Source organism: Sinocyclocheilus anshuiensis, unplaced genomic scaffold (genome assembly GCF_001515605.1).
Source record: "Sinocyclocheilus anshuiensis isolate Anshui unplaced genomic scaffold, SAMN03320099.WGS_v1.1 scaffold504, whole genome shotgun sequence".
In the NCBI taxonomy this organism is placed as follows: domain Eukaryota; kingdom Metazoa; phylum Chordata; class Actinopteri; order Cypriniformes; family Cyprinidae; genus Sinocyclocheilus; species Sinocyclocheilus anshuiensis.
In genome coordinates this window covers 247941-265402 of record NW_015555727.1, presented here as the reverse complement: position 1 = coordinate 265402, position 17462 = coordinate 247941, and the positions used below count along the sequence as shown (strand labels likewise).

Here is a 17462-nt window from a genome sequence, read left to right as displayed (position 1 = left end):
ATATGAAATTGTTTGGATTTCTAGAAGGTTTTATTTATTCTTTCCTTCAAATAACAATATATTTCATATTTGCCTATGGGATGTAATAGACCCTTGGCAATGAAACAAATGCAATTTTACACAAATATGAAATATGCAAGGTGCTAAAATGTTTTAATCAATCAAATGTTGTAAAGAAGCAGGAATTTTATGCTACAAATGTGTGACTTTTCGATGTGGCAGAAATGTAAACTAATGTGCCCAAGTTTGTTTTATCATAGATATACAGTAAATACAGGTAGAATATAGTTCATAAACTTTATGTAAATCATCTCAAGCATCTGCCAAACGAATAAAATTACAGACACTTTTATTCAAAGTGTGCATGCTGTTTGTTTTCTCAGTACCAAAAAAATTCTGTGCAATAAATTGAAATGAAAAGGAAGAAGAATTCATTGAATTGTAATTCAAAGGAATTTAACACATCTAAGGCATATAAACTTGAAAATAAAAATGTAAAAATGCATATTTTTGAATTATTACAGTCACAATCATCTTACAATTCTTTTTGCTACCTTTTTTACACTCTTAATTAAATTTTGAACAGTGCACAACTACAGTACATGCACTCCCTGGGAATCAACCCTTTGACCTTGGCATAGCTAGAGTCATGCTATACTAGTTAAGCTGCAGGAACACCAGAAGAAGTCCAATTAGAGACATTGCATCTCGGTTATGGATCCAGCTAAATTTTCATATTCTTTGATGTAAGATTTTTAATGTGACAGGATGTTTTCATTTGAATTGGAAAAGCATCTGAAAAAAATTCTGTGCAATAAATTGAAATGAAAAGGAAGAAGAATTCATTGAATTGTAATTCAAAGGAATTTAACACATCTAAGGCATATAAACTTGAAAATAAAAATGTAAAAATGCATATTTTTGAATTATTACAGTCACAATCATCTTACAGTTCTTTTTGCTACCTTTTTTACACTCTTAATTAAATTTTGAACAGTGCACAACTACAGTACATGCACTCCCTGGGAATCAACCCTTTGACCTTGGCATAGCTAGAGTCATGCTATACTAGTTAAGCTGCAGGAACACCAGTAGAAGTCCAATTAGAGACATTGCATCTCGGTTATGGATCCAGCTAAATTTTCATATTCTTTGATGTAAGTTTTTTAATGTGACAGGATGTTTTCATTTGAATTGGAAAAGCATCTGAAGAGTCCTAAGGCTGGTCTTGCTGCATCTCTGTTGGCAGGTTCTCTGAGATTTACAGCTGCTCTCACACTCTTAACACTGTACATGTAAAGAAAATTAAAGCGCTGCAAATTAATCACCAATTACTCAATGGGTGTGTTGCATTTAGGAAAACAAGCAGGCAAAGCTCGGAGATAAATCAAATGACTAACAAGCCGCGCAATGATTGGCTGATGCAATAAGTCAGCGAGGTGTGATGAGTTTCATCCTGGCACATTTCTGCTGCGATTATATTCCAAAAGGAAACATACACTCCTAACAGAACACGCTGACATCCCACCTATTTTGTTTATTTTCATAAATTGCTCAGAAGACCTGAAATATTAGCACGACTAATGTGTCAGCCAGTGATTTAATTGTGACCTTGGCATAGCTAGAGTCATGCTATACTAGTTAAGCTGCAGGAACACCAGAAGAAGTCCAATTAGAGACATTGCATCTCGGTTATGGATCCAGCTAAATTTTCATATTCTTTGATGTAAGTTTTTTAATGTGACAGGATGTTTTCATTTGAATTGGAAAAGCATCTGAAGAGTCCTAAGGCTGGTCTTGCTGCATCTCTGTTGGCAGGTTCTCTGAGATTTACAGCTGCTCTCACACTCTTAACACTGTACATGTAAAGAAAATTAAAGCGCTGCAAATTAATCACCAATTACTCAATGGGTGTGTTGCATTTAGGAAAACAAGCAGGCAAAGCTCGGAGATAAATCAAATGACTAACAAGCCGCGCAATGATTGGCTGATGCAATAAGTCAGCGAGGTGTGATGAGTTTCATCCTGGCACATTTCTGCTGCGATTATATTCCAAAAGGAAATATTACACTCCTAACAGAACACGCTGACATCCCACCTATTTTGTTTATTTTCATAAATTGCTCAGAAACCCTGAAATATTAGCACGACTAATGTGTCAGCCAGTGATTTAATTGGACATTTTTATGGGCCAATGTTTTCCAGTGCTGCCCGCCCAAGCAGACAAATCACGGTTACTGTAAGGACTCATATACTCACTGCCATTTTGATTCAGAAAGCCTCCTGGAAGTTTAATAACATAGCGCAGGGGTTCTACGAGGAGTCAATAGAGTGTGACATGAAGATACACAGGCCATGAGAAACAAGTTACGTTTCTGAGAAAAGCTGGACCGCTTCCCTCTGAGCGAGGAGCGTAGTAACGGTACCAGCCGGATTCCTTATGGAATAACCTGGGCCCATTCCAGCTCTCTAAACAGGAGAAATGGCCAGAGATATTCTGGCTATTATGTATTATTATCCATTACATATTGTTATCATTGGCACAGTGTACTAGCGATATTTATTCATAAAAGAAATGGAGACCTGGCCATTACTGATTGGATAATTATACAATTTTACAGTCCCTTGGAGTCAAATCATTTATTTGCATTGAGTATTTGAGATGTCCCAAGATTCACAACTCCTTAATATATATATATATATATATATTCTTTTCACATCATTAAACATCACATTAAATGAAGTAGTAAGCTGGTTAACAGCGCGCTTATAATCCTGTAATCCAATAATATTTCAACAGGTTTAATGATGATGCCATTTCAGAAGTCACAAGAACTTCTGCCCTTAAATGTGCACGTTATGATTTGTGATGAATGCAGTAGCAATTTCACAGCCAGTTAGTGGAAGAATAAGCTCTTTGCTGTCTTTTGCTAGTTAAGCGCATGCTGTGGTTTTATTTGGTCTTATCGTATTTGTTGAGACGTTGTATATCACTTTCACTAGGCAACAGTGGCAAGCAGTTACACAAACATAAAAGCAGGGAGGTCCGATTGCCCCGCTAATTGGTGCTGGCAAACGATTACAGAGCAGGGCCCATAACGGAAACGCCCCCTTAAGTCACCCGTCATTACATCACAGCACTCTCGGGCGAACACAGGCCTTTCCAGATGGCCACGCGGGAGAGGAAAGATTTTAAAAAATGAGAAGAAGCAAACCTGGTTTAAATAGAGCGTTTCGGTTGTGAGAGGATAACGGTGATCTCTGAACCTATAATGCAGTACTATTAACATGAAATAATTTAACTCAAAATGGTTTTAACTTTTTCATTCTTTTCTAGAAAAAGGGTTCCTTACGGAATCAATATTTTTTTTTTATAAATCAACAACATAAGAAACCAATTTCGTATTTCACAGTTTAATCAGAGATGATTTTTAGATATTGGTTTTGAATGAATTAACTCAATTAGGGTAACAGTACTTAAGTTGAACAGGCAAATTTATACTAAATGCAACAAATACACCATAAGTTACATCTAAAAAAACATCAAACATGTTACAGGGTTTTGAATCATGAATCATTTTTTACTTCATTGATTTTCAGTGCATGAACCATCTGAATGAACTGATTCACTAAAATGATAGAAAAGCTGGACCGCTTCCCTCTGAGCGAGGAGCGTAGTAACGGTACCAGCCGGATTCCTTATGGAATAACCTGGGCCCATTCCAGCTCTCTAAACAGGAGAAATGGCCAGAGATATTCTGGCTATTATGTATTATTATCCATTACATATTGTTATCATTGGCACAGTGTACTAGCGATATTTATTCATAAAAGAAATGGAGACCTGGCCATTACTGATTGGATAATTATACAATTTTACAGTCCCTTGGAGTCAAATCATTTATTTGCATTGAGTATTTGAGATGTCCCAAGATTCACAACTCCTTAAAAGGCCCAATTAGCATGAACAAATGTAAAACTGTGTGTGTGTGTGTGTGTGAAATTATTCTATATAATGCAATTATATTAATATTAAAAAATGAACTAATTCACTAATATGAATCTGACTTTTCAGTGCTGCCTATGCAAGAAAGAGGATTGTTTAACTGATTCACTAGAATGAATCAGACAGTCCAGCACAAACTGTGAGAGGAAAATTTGTTCAGGTGAATCGATTGACTATAATGATTCAAACTTTCCAGCACTACATATGAGAGAAAAGGAGAGAGGACTGTTGAGGCGAACCTTTTATTATTCTCGCCTCAAGACATTAAAAAAACAAAAGCAATGTAGTGTTTGACCACCACTCATTGGAAAAAAACTAGCTTGTTACTGGAAAAACAAAGCCCAAAAGCTACTCAAATAGCTGGTAGCGACTCAAATTATGTTTTTATACTGTTCTGTTGACTATTATTCCTGACAGAATGACAAAAGCAAGAGACTGAAGCACAGCACATACTGTACGTCCACTCCTTTCCACTTAAATATTTATTCTCAACTCACACATGACAATTTATCATATCAATGACCATATTAGTCACTTCACTTAGATTACAAGTGAGTCTTCTTTTCCTATGAGCTTACATTTATATAAGGCCATCAGAAGTATTGCAGATAGATAACTATGATTTATTATTGTACAGTCACTCTCCTGGAAGCTTTGTTACTTTCCATCATATGGGGAAAAAAACATGCTGTGGAAATGACCAGTAGTTCAAGCTCTAAAAGCAGTCTGTATACTGTTATGTATATGTATATGATTAGATATATGTGTGTGTGTGTGTGTGCACATATTCTGGACACCTGTTAAAAGTATGTGCAAGCACTGATAGTCCGTCTTTTTTTACAGATTTATCCGCCCTCTTTGGTCCACATGCACCATTTGGAAGCACTCAGTGGTGACGTTAATGGCAGGATTCAGTTAATTTAACCATGTTTATACCATCTCAGTTTAGCCTGATAATTCGCCCCATTTCTACACCTTTTGCTTCAGATTTTCAGTTCTCTGAGGATTACCAGTCACTCACCCAAAAACCCTGCAAGGCTTCTGTAGTGAGAGGAGCTGGTCTCTGTTGTAAATAATGGAACCATGCTTGGCTGGATGTCTTTCACATGCAAAAAGTAGCTTGCTGTGCTTTCCACAATGAGCTGGATGAATACCAAATTTACAAGCCTTTTTTCCATTCCCAACTAATTTAGGCAACCAATAATAAATCATCATCACAAAGTCTGATTAACTGACATTTGTAATGATATTGTGATACTATCAGAAGAGAGCAGAGTAAAAGCAAAAGCATTTAATGTGCATGGAATGTTTTGACAAACATTACACAAATACGGAGCTGCTGAGTGAGAGGACAGAATTGCGGCACAAATAAAATCATAATGAATTAGGATAATATAATGGAAAAACATGCTCATTCTTTTCAGAGGACTGGGGAAAGAAGGAGAAAGTGGCCTAGAGCTGATGCAAAGAGAGCAATTAATTTCAATTCTACTGTGTTGCAATATTTGTTTTGTGTTTTTACACTGAAAAAGATAACTGTACTTGTATACTTTATCACTTAAACTTATAGGCCTTAACTCAAAACTGATTTGACTAAGTATGAACACAATGGGCCCTATTTTAACGATCTAAGCGCATGGTCTAAAGCGCATGGCGCAGGTGCACTCAGGGCGTGTCCGAATCCACTTTTGCTAGTTTAACGACGGGAAAACGGTCGGCGCGCCCAGGCACATGGTCTAAATGGGTTGTCCCTGTTCTCTTAATGAGTAATGGGTGTTTTTTTAGCATAACGTGCAGTAAACCAATCAGAGTGTCATCTCCCATTCCCTTTAAAAGCCAGTTGCGCTTGCGCCATGGTGGATTCACTATTTACATGGCGGAATGTAATTTTTCATTTTTAAAAATATTTGTGTGCTGCTGCGCGTCCCTGTGTGTGTAATAAGCAAAGTGTAAGCGTGTTGTGCACCTGCCTATAGGCGCATATTACTAACGCGCTCTAGTAATGGGTGTTTTTTGGGCGTAACGTGCAATAAACCAATCAGAGTGTCATCTCCCATTCCCTTTAAGAGGCAGTTGCGCTCATGCCATGGCGGATTTGGTATTTACATGGCGGAATTTGCAAGCGCAAAGACAGAACGCTCTCCAGAGATGAAACGGAGCTGCTCGTGCGCACTATTTAAACAACATGGCGCAGGACGTGAAAATGAGAACTGCATCGGGCTGAAACTAGCAAAAACACTTGCGCCGCATTGCGCCGGGTGTATGATATGATAGGGCCCATTGTTGCTTCTAAAAAGTGAAAATTGTGTCGCTATCAGAAGTATCATGGAAGATAGTGTGTAAAAGAGGGAGAGATAGTCAAGGCCTGGTGTGTTATCATCACTGTGCTGAGTGGTTGAAATGTTCTAGGTGTCTGCGGAATAAAACATGACAGCTGCTTAACACTTCTTTCCTGTGTATGTGTGAGTGACAGTCCATGTCTCTATTTAGTCACTAACATCTAGACTCCTCAGTGGGTGTGAATGTGGCAGCAGTATCTGTGTAGAAGTAGGAATACTGTTTCTCTTTTTTGGTTTGTTCTCTTTTATGGTTATTACAGGTTGTTATGGTTATTTTATAGTTGTATATCAGGGATGGAGTTGCCATAGATAGATAGAATGATCGATTTAACAAACATCAGAATGAAAAATATGATGGATGGATAAATGGATAGACAGATGGATGGATGGAACTATAGATAGATAAACTATGGAAGATAGATAGATAGATAGATAGATAGATAGATAGATAGATGATTGGACCAGGAGAGGTCAGAGGTCAAGGCCATGCGCAGGTGTGTGTGAGAGCACAGGATCTGGAGCGAGTCGTTTTATGAAGCTGTTGTCTCTTAATGAAATGCTGTAAATGGATGGAAGCCCAGAGATCCAGTGATGCCATTAAAATAATAAAGCTCTCTCAGGATACTAGTCAAACGTCTCGATGATTCTGGCCTCTCCTCTCTCCCACTGTGTTAAGGGTCTTCTATGATCACCAGGGGACAGAAAACACCACCTAAATCAGTTCACATCACATCAGATGTAGATTGTACATTGCCAGGAGTGACCTGCCCCAAAGAATACTGCGGCAATAAAGCAATTGTATGGTTGTTCACTAAAATATATGATACTCTGTGAGGGTGAATATGTGCGTCATGGGTATTTTACAGATAAGCATCTGTAAAAATGTGTGAATGTGATCTCTTAGTCGTTTGCCCTTTACTAGGACAATTTCCTGTCAATTAAAGGAATAGTTCACCCAAAAATGCAAATCTGCTGAAAATGTACTCACCCTCAGGCCATCAGGATATAGCTGATTCGTTTCTTCATCAGAACAGGTTTGGAGAAATGTATCATTGCATGACTTGCTCACCAATGGATCCTCTGCAGTGAATGGGTGCCGTCAGAATGAGAGTTCAAACAGCTGATAAAAACATCACAATAACCCACAAGTAATCCACACCACTCCAGTCCATCAGTTAACATCTTGCCAAACCCCCCCGCCCCCCTCCCCCAAAGCCAAAAACTGAATGTTTGTAAGAAACACATCCATCATTAAGGCAGTGCTTTGGCTTGTAAACAGTGCTCGCTCTGTACATATTTCTCTCCTTATTCAAACAAGATGACTTTTTCACTGAAGAAAGCAATATTATGGATAGAGGACTCATTTTTTTAGCTGGAAGCAATGGTTTTAAGTTAAAAACGTCCTATAGATGGATTTATTACAAACACGCAGCTTTCTAATTTTTTCTTCCCTATGTCCATCTCTCCCAAAGCCTGTCACTGTAACTTACATGCCCGCCGCTGCCGCTTCAACATGGAGCTATACAAGCTATCGGGCCGCAGGAGTGGAGGAGTCTGTCTCAACTGCAGACACAACACAGCTGGACGGCACTGCCACTACTGTAAAGAGGGCTACTACAGAGACATGACCAAGGCCATCTCACACAGACGCGCCTGCAAAGGTAAGCAACCATGTACACTGGAAAAATGTCAAGTACTTTACAACTACTGCAGATAAAAATACATGTTAGATCAACAATATTCCCCAAAATGTTGTCCCAACTAGCTTAAAATAACTTAAAAGAATATTCCAGTGCTGCAGATTGAGGGTTTTAGTGTTCAGCATGAATAAATTATGTGGTAACTATGGGACTGTTGCTGTGCTGTTTTCTGACTTTATTTACACTGTTGTTTTTATCATCACTACTACTTATTGGTTGTGTGGTGATGTTAAAAGCTTATCTGCATTTAACTGTAAATATTAGCTTTGCTTAAATTGTTTTGCAGGATGTTTTCTTCCTGACAGACAAAGTTTAATAAGAGTTTTTCTTATTAAGAATCCAGTCACACTTTATTTTAAGGTCCAATTCTCGCTAGTAACAAAACATTAACTACGACTTTTGCCTCAATAAACTCCTAATTTGCTGCTTAATAATAGTTAGTAAGGTAGTTGTTAAGTTGAGGTATTGGGTAGAATTGGGAATGTAGAATATGGTCCTGCAGAATACAGTGGTGTGATGTTTGATGATCTGAAACATTAAATTGTGACAAACATGCAAAAAATCAAGAAATCAGGAAGGGGGCCAACACTTTTTCACACCAATGTATGTGCTTTATAAGTACTAATAAACAGCCAATATGTTAATAATAGGCATGCTAATAAGCAAATTGTTAATAGTGAGATTTGGTCCCTACAGTGTTACCAAGAATCCATATGTAATAATTAACTTGAACAAGATATTTTATATTTACTGGACAAGCGAATTGGGTAAACCAACTGAGAACAATTATTAAGTCAGTAATTAAAAAAATAGTAAATTATGTAATTTATTACTATAAATCATTTTGTTCAAAAACTTTGTGAGCTAACTATGTAGGCAGCATTTTAAAGACCATAAGGCACACTCCTGATGTGAAGGCTGTTTCCAAAGGGAAAACATTCTAAGGCAGCACTGCATATTCATTGCAAACAGAGCAATCCCATATTGCTTAGTGAACATATTCGTCCAAGATGAATAAATGGAACCTTGGTTCCACTGCTGGATAAAAAATAAAAAGGTAATTGGTTTTTATCTCACAATTCTGGCTTTTTACCCCTTTCAATTCAGAGTTTATATCTCGCAATTGTGAGAAAAAAAGTCAGAATTGTGAGACATAAACTCAGAATTAAGACATATAAACTCGTAATTTTGTGAAAAAAATCCAAATTGTGAGATATATAAACTCAGAATTGCAATATAAACTCAGTGTTCTGAGAAGGAATGTCTGAATTATGAGATATAAACTTGCAACTGCAAGAAAAAATAGAATTATGAGATAAAAGGTTGCAATTACCATTTTATTTTTTATTCCGTGGCAGAAAAAAAAACTGAATTGTGATATAACCTTCAAAAAGTCCAAATGACAAGATGTAAAATCAGAAGAAAAAGTCAGAATTGCAAAGTGTAAACTTAAGTATGTCTGTGCTTAGAGTGAAATTAGACTAGGAAAACTATTGCTAATTCTATTGTTGCAAAATCTGTTTGAATCAATTGTGAATCAAATCTCCCATGCACTTCACTAGTAGAACGTTCCAAATCAGTCACTTATCCAACTTGCACCTTACTATGTTTTGTAACAGAGCCTGATTGTGGACATGAAGTGAGAAACATTTCTTAAAGATGAGCATACAGCTGAAAGAAGTGCATGTAAATGCATATAAAACTTTTCTTATAAAACATGAAACATTACGTTATGTCTTTTACAGCCATCTGAAATAATACATACTGAGACGGCTCTAAAGTTTTAAACGCATGGATTTTATCCACTGTTGGTTCACAGATGAATTTTACAATGTCATTCCCCCGTGTTCCCATAGTCCATTCACTCACAAAACATTCTGTGCTATTGCATATTTCCCACCTTCAAGCCAAGATAACTTGTATTCTCATCTGACTCTCGCAGACCCAGAGTTTTGACGGACTGAAAGCTTCAACAAACCGCAGCATAATTGATATGAGAGGCTGCTAACCCAATCACTGGGGCAGCTTTTTTTTTTTTGCGGACTGTCGTGTTCCAAAGCGCAGATGTGATGGATGGCAAACACTGCCCAAGTTTCATTGACATTGCTGTGTATTATCACATGAGGAATGCATCTGATTCAGGGGAGGGTTTCAACAGCTTTCCTCTGCCAGCCAAAACATTTACTCAGGCTATATATGGGATGCTCGGAGGCCAGATGCGAGGGATACAAGCATGCTAGTTTAAAAAAAAATAGCCTCTTGTAATTAACATACAGTAAATGGCCGGTAAAGTCAAAGCTTGTTCGGGAAATGCTGAGGAGTTCCAGTCACCTTTGTCAAGATGATTGCTTCACTCGTCTCAGGTGACAAACTCCTCAACATTGTGAAGTCATCTAGCGGACTGCCGTATTTATTGTTCATGTCAGCCAACCATCTCATTGTGCTTGTTTTGGACAGGAAATGCAACATTGTGCCAACAGTGTTCAGCGCTGTCGAAAATTCTACAGGGGGTCATTTGGAAAAGAAAGGAATATCGCTTGTAAATAAGGCGACAAAGCACCTACCAAGACAAATCGGACCCCAAACTAGATCCATTGTCAGTGGCAGTCTGGAACACCTCATGTTTTATATTGTAGATTAACAACTTCATCCCTCATTGAGTACAGTGTAAACACCATGTCACCCACAAGAACTATGTAATTTCTTTCTCTCACCTTTGCACTTAGAGGAATAGCTCGTCTAAAAATAAAAATTCTCTCATTATTTATTCACCCTCATATCATTGTTTGATTAATCCAAATAAAACGGAAATCGCTGTACGGCTTAGTGTGATTATCAAATGGCAAAGGCTGCAATTGAATTAAATAAATTTCTATCATGACAAATTTTTGAGGGTTTAGCATGGTAATGTACATGACAATGTTAATGTGTTTGGTCTTGTCAGAATAGATCTGCTACACTGCTGCTGCTGCAGCAGAGCTAGAACTGAGACATGCTGCTATGAGTAAGAAAAACTGCTGCTGCACATACAACATATATGAATTAACCCCATATAAAGCATACATGATCACCCCGTAGCAGATCTATAGAGGTGGAGCTGGGGAAGGTGGAGGGTTTTTGAAGCGCACTGCAACTGCTACAGCAACCACTAGCCAAGTATTTGAATGCTGAGCAGCAAGCTCATTGGCTGCTGATATAAAAAGAACCAATCAGCTGCGCCATGTGATAATGATGTCATTATGTCAGATTGAGTTTGACCTATTGGACTACTGCGCCATCTAGAGTTTCATGACAGAACCTTGGGTATATACACTGTATTTCAGAATGAAGTGCAGCACTGTTTTCTTATATATGCAAGCAGATCATGATCCAGGTTTTCAGTGTCTCGGATCGGCTCAGTTTGCAGTAAATGCTGCTCCACACAAACTCATATCTACATCTGCAGAGTTTGGAGAGAAAACACAACATGTGCGACCATCTTTCCAGAAGCACTTATAAAATAAAACTGTGAAGCTTTAAGAGCTCCCTGCAATTTTTCACCAAAACAAAAGCTCTATGGTTTAATGTTTGAAAATGAAGGAATGAAGACAACTTTTTAAATTTAATTATAATAATAATAATGATGATGATGATGCATATTTCCCCCCAAATCATGCATCCTGACTTACTTTATTTTGTGGAACACAGAAGAATTTGAAATGTAATTATTTTCCATGCAGTTGCAATAAAAAAGGTATTAAAAAAAAGATGCAAAAATCACCATAAATTCTAATAAATGTAAATGTATCATAAATGGCTTGTTTACTATTATGTTCTAAAGCCATTCAATAAATTTAAATAAATGCTTTATAAGTACTAATAAACAGCCAATATGTTAATAATAGGCATGCTAATAAGCAAATTGTTAATAGTGAGATTTGGTCCCTACAGTGTTACCAAGAATCCATATGTAATAATTAACTTGAACAAGATATTTTATATTTACTGGACAAGCGAATTGGGTAAACCAACTGAGAACAATTATTAAGTCAGTAATTTAAAAAATAGTAAATTATGTAATTTATTACTATAAATCATTTTGTTCAAAAACTTTGTGAGCTAACTATGTAGGCAGCATTTTAAAGACCATAAGGCACACTCCTGATGTGAAGGCTGTTTCCAAAGGGAAAACATTCTAAGGCAGCACTGCATATTCATTGCAAACAGAGCAATCCCATATTGCTTAGTGAACAGATTCGTCCAAGATGAATAAATGGAACCTTGGTTCCACTGCTGGATAAAAAATAAAAAGGTAATTGGTTTTTATCTCACAGTTCTGGCTTTTTCCCCCTTTCAATTCAGAGTTTATATCTCGCAATTGTGAGAAAAAAAGTCAGAATTGTGAGACATAAACTCAGAATTAAGACATATAAACTCGTAATTTTGTGAAAAAAATCCAAATTGTGAGATATATAAACTCAGAATTGCAATATAAACTCAGTGTTCTGAGAAGGAATGTCTGAATTATGAGATATAAACTTGCAACTGCAAGAAAAAATAGAATTATGAGATAAAAGGTTGCAATTACCATTTTATTTTTTATTCCGTGGCAGAAAAAAAAACTGAATTGTGATATAACCTTCAAAAAGTCCAAATGACAAGATGTAAAATCAGAAGAAAAAGTCAGAATTGCAAAGTGTAAACTTAAGTATGTCTGTGCTTAGAGTGAAATTAGACTAGGAAAACTATTGCTAATTCTATTGTTGCAAAATCTGTTTGAATCAATTGTGAATCAAATCTCCCATGCACTTCACTAGTAGAACGTTCCAAATCAGTCACTTATCCAACTTGCACCTTACTATGTTTTGTAACAGAGCCTGATTGTGGACATGAAGTGAGAAACATTTCTTAAAGATGAGCATACAGCTGAAAGAAGTGCATGTAAATGCATATAAAACTTTTCTTATAAAACATGAAACATTACGTTATGTCTTTTACAGCCATCTGAAATAATACATACTGAGACGGCTCTAAAGTTTTAAACGCATGGATTTTATCCACTGTTGGTTCACAGATGAATTTCACAATGCCATTCCCCTGTGTTCCCATAGTCCATTCACTCACAAAATATTCTGTGGTATTGCATATTTCCCACCTTCAAGCCAAGATAACTTCTATTCTCATCTGACTCTCGCAGACCCCGAATTTGACGGACTGAAAGCTTCAACAAACTGCAGCATAATTGATATGAGAGGCCGCTAACCCAATCACTGGGGTAGCTTAATTTTTTGCGGACTGGCGGGTTCCAAAGCACAGATGTGATGGATGGCAAACACTGCCCAAGTTTCATTGACATTGCTGTGTATTATCACATGAGGAATGCATCTGATTCAGGGGAGGGTTTCAACAGCTTTCCTCTGCCAGCCAAAACATTTACTCAGGCTATATATGGGATGCTCGGAGGCCAGATGCGAGGGATACAAGCATGCTAGTTTAAAAAAAAATAGCCTCTTGTAATTAACATACAGTAAATGGCCGGTAAAGTCAAAGCTTGTTCGGGAAATGCTGAGGAGTTCCAGTCACCTTTGTCAAGATGATTGCTTCACTCGTCTCAGGTGACAAACTCCTCAACATTGTGAAGTCATCTAGCGGACTGCCGTATTTATTGTTCATGTCAGCCAACCATCTCATTGTGCTTGTTTTGGACAGGAAATGCAACATTGTGCCAACAGTGTTCAGCGCTGTCGAAAATTCTACAGGGGGTCATTTGGAAAAGAAAGGAATATCGCTTGTAAATAAGGCGACAAAGCACCTACCAAGACAAATCGGACCCCAAACTAGATCCATTGTCAGTGGCAGTCTGGAACACCTCATGTTTTATATTGTAGATTAACAACTTCATCCCTCATTGAGTACAGTGTAAACACCATGTCACCCACAAGAACTATGTAATTTCTTTCTCTCACCTTTGCACTTAGAGGAATAGCTCGTCTAAAAATAAAAATTCTCTCATTATTTATTCACCCTCATATCATTGTTTGATTAATCCAAATAAAACGGAAATCGCTGTACGGCTTAGTGTGATTATCAAATGGCAAAGGCTGCAATTGAATTAAATAAATTTCTATCATGACAAATTTTTGAGGGTTTAGCATGGTAATGTACATGACAATGTTAATGTGTTTGGTCTTGTCAGAATAGATCTGCTACACTGCTGCTGCTGCAGCAGAGCTAGAACTGAGACATGCTGCTATGAGTAAGAAAAACTGCTGCTGCACATACAACATATATGAATTAACCCCATATAAAGCATACATGATCACCCCGTAGCAGATCTATAGAGGTGGAGCTGGGGAAGGTGGAGGGTTTTTGAAGCGCACTGCAACTGCTACAGCAACCACTAGCCAAGTATTTGAATGCTGAGCAGCAAGCTCATTGGCTGCTGATATAAAAAGAACCAATCAGCTGCGCCATGTGATAATGATGTCATTATGTCAGATTGAGTTTGACCTATTGGACTACTGCGCCATCTAGAGTTTCATGACAGAACCTTGGGTATATACACTGTATTTCAGAATGAAGTGCAGCACTGTTTTCTTATATATGCAAGCAGATCATGATCCAGGTTTTCAGTGTCTCGGATCGGCTCAGTTTGCAGTAAATGCTGCTCCACACAAACTCATATCTACATCTGCAGAGTTTGGAGAGAAAACACAACATGTGCGACCATCTTTCCAGAAGCACTTATAAAATAAAACTGTGAAGCTTTAAGAGCTCCCTGCAATTTTTCACCAAAACAAAAGCTCTATGGTTTAATGTTTGAAAATGAAGGAATGAAGACAACTTTTTAAATTTAATTATAATAATAATAATGATGATGATGATGCATATTTCCCCCCAAATCATGCATCCTGACTTACTTTATTTTGTGGAACACAGAAGAATTTGAAATGTAATTATTTTCCATGCAGTTGCAATAAAAAAAGTAATTAAAAAAAGCAAAAATTACCATAAATTAAAATAAAGGTAAATGTAGCATAAGTGGCTGGTTTACTATATTTTCAGTACGCTAAAGCCAATAATTTAAATTAAAAAGTTCATTTAAAAAAGGTACAAATCCAATCACTCCTCAGCGCTGAAAGTGAACACTCCATGGTGATTGGCTAATTTTTTTTACCAACGGAGGCACGAGAGCTCACCGCTCCCCGGGCCTCCCCCTACCCTTCTCTATCATTAGCGGTTGCAATTACATCAGCAGATTCGGCACATTCGCGATAGAAAAGCGGCGCTTTCACGTTATGGTATTACAACTGTGAAATTACAAACAAAAAAATACACATTCTGAGACATGAACTGAAATGAATTGTGAATTTTATTAACATTAAATCGTCCTCCTCCCATTTTCACCTCAAAATTATGGGGAAGCTGTGCCTCCCCTGCCTCCCCCGACGAGCCGCCACTGCAATCAATGCCAACTTTAAAGAAAGTAGCAGACTGTCTCATTATCTGATTTGTAAACAAATTGTTCTTTTGAGTCTGATCTTTTCAATTAATCATTTGATTCAGTTCACAAAACAGGTCTAAATGAGTTGCTCACGAATCAGACTAATTAATTTCTCAATTTTACTGACTCACTGCGATTAACTGCCCTCAGCAAGGACATTAGTGAATAACTATGTCTGCATATGTACAATATAGTGCACAAGTCATTTGGACTGCTATTATCGTGCTTTTGCACCCTGTTTGAAGCTTTAAAGGCTTTGTCCTCAATCACTGTAATTGCATAGAAATGTGTGGCCTGGAAGAAAAAAATCAAAAAACTTTTTCCCTTTGCACTCCACTGAAGAAAAAGTCATATTTGGAATGATATAAGTGTGAACAAATGATGACAGAATTTACATTTTTGGGTGAACTGTTCCTTTAAACATGGAGAGGGGTTTTCAACAGCCATGAGAACTTAAAGTCCATGCCGCATTGCTTCACACTAATTTCCCCAGCATCTCTTCTTACTACTGCTGAATTATTAGTAGCTCTGGTTTAGATTATGTGCTGTAGAGTTGTAGGGTCGTCTGTGAAGGCGTAAGAGTGGTGTCGTAATTCAGCAGGCGGTGGGATGGTTGGTGGGTGGCTTAAGTGCAGAACTGTAGCTGCTTTTTACCGAATGTTAAGTGGGCATTGAAATTCAAAGCATCCCGCCACTTTGTGTAGCATTTATTAACATCAGCTAAATCATCAGTGAGGGGAAATAGTGAAACCAATCCAATTGAAACTGCTAAAATGCTGTTATTAAAATTGTTTTCTGTTCTCAAAGCATGATTTCTACAATTCCTCTGTATGGCATCAATTCAGAAAACAATATGCAGAGTGCCTTCTAAGATACCTTTTATTAGCCAGTTGCTGTATCATTGCAAATGATTTACTAATAAGCTATGCAGCCTGAATTTCACATGCCTTTGCATTCTGAAATGGTTCTTGAAATGTCTTCTATGACCAGTTCTCTGACGTCAAATAGTCTCTGAAGATGAAATGTTGGTTGAAGTGAATGTTGGCTTGAACTGGATTTGTTAGAAATAAAAAAAGGTTTATAGGTCTTACAAACAGATAGATGAATAGGTAGACAGAAATATAGATGGACGGATGGACAGACAGACAGGTAAATAGACGCATTGATAAATGGGACCTACAGATGGACGAAAAGACAGTCAGACAGACAGACAGACAGACAGAGATAGATAGACAGACAGACAGACGGACAGACAGATAGATGGACATACAGACAGATAGATGAACAGGCAGACAGACAGACAGACGGACGGACAGACAGACAGAGTTATGGACAGACAGAAAGACAGACAGACAGACAGACAGACAGACAGACGAACAGACAAACAGACAGATAGATGGACAGACAAACAGACAAACAGACAGATAGATGGACAGATGAACAGACAGACAGACGGACAGACAGACAGATAGATGGACAGACAGATAGATGGACAGACAGACAGATGAACAGACAGACAGACGGACAGACAGACAGACAGACAGACAGATGGACAGACAGACAGGCAGATAGTTGGACAGAGAGATAGTTGGACAGACGGAAAGACAGACAGACAGATGGACAGACAGACAGGCAGATAGTTGGACGGACGGAAAGACAGACAGACAGATGGACAGACAGATGGACAGACAGACAGGCAGATAGTTGGACAGACGGAAAGACGGACAGACGGAAAGACAGACAGACAGATGGACAGAATTGGACAGACAGAAAGACAGACAGACAGACGGACAGACAGACAGGCAGATAGTTGGACAGACAGAAAGACAGACAGACAGACAGATAGAAGGACAGACAGAAAGACAGACAGACAGACAGGCAGATAGTTGGACAGACGGACAGACAGACAGACGGACAGACAGACAGGCAGATAG

General features: G+C 37.9%; 1 protein-coding gene across 1 annotated transcript in view; it reads left to right on the top strand.

Moving 5' to 3' along the window:
* The window catches only part of LOC107672692 (netrin-1-like), a 73897-nt gene that overhangs the window by 35601 nt on the left and 20834 nt on the right, over nucleotides 1–17462 (top strand). The window contains exon 3 of the mRNA XM_016466001.1: nucleotides 7818–8006. Within this exon, the coding sequence (XP_016321487.1) occupies nucleotides 7818–8006 (189 nt within the window). The remainder of the gene's footprint in view (nucleotides 1–7817; nucleotides 8007–17462) is intronic.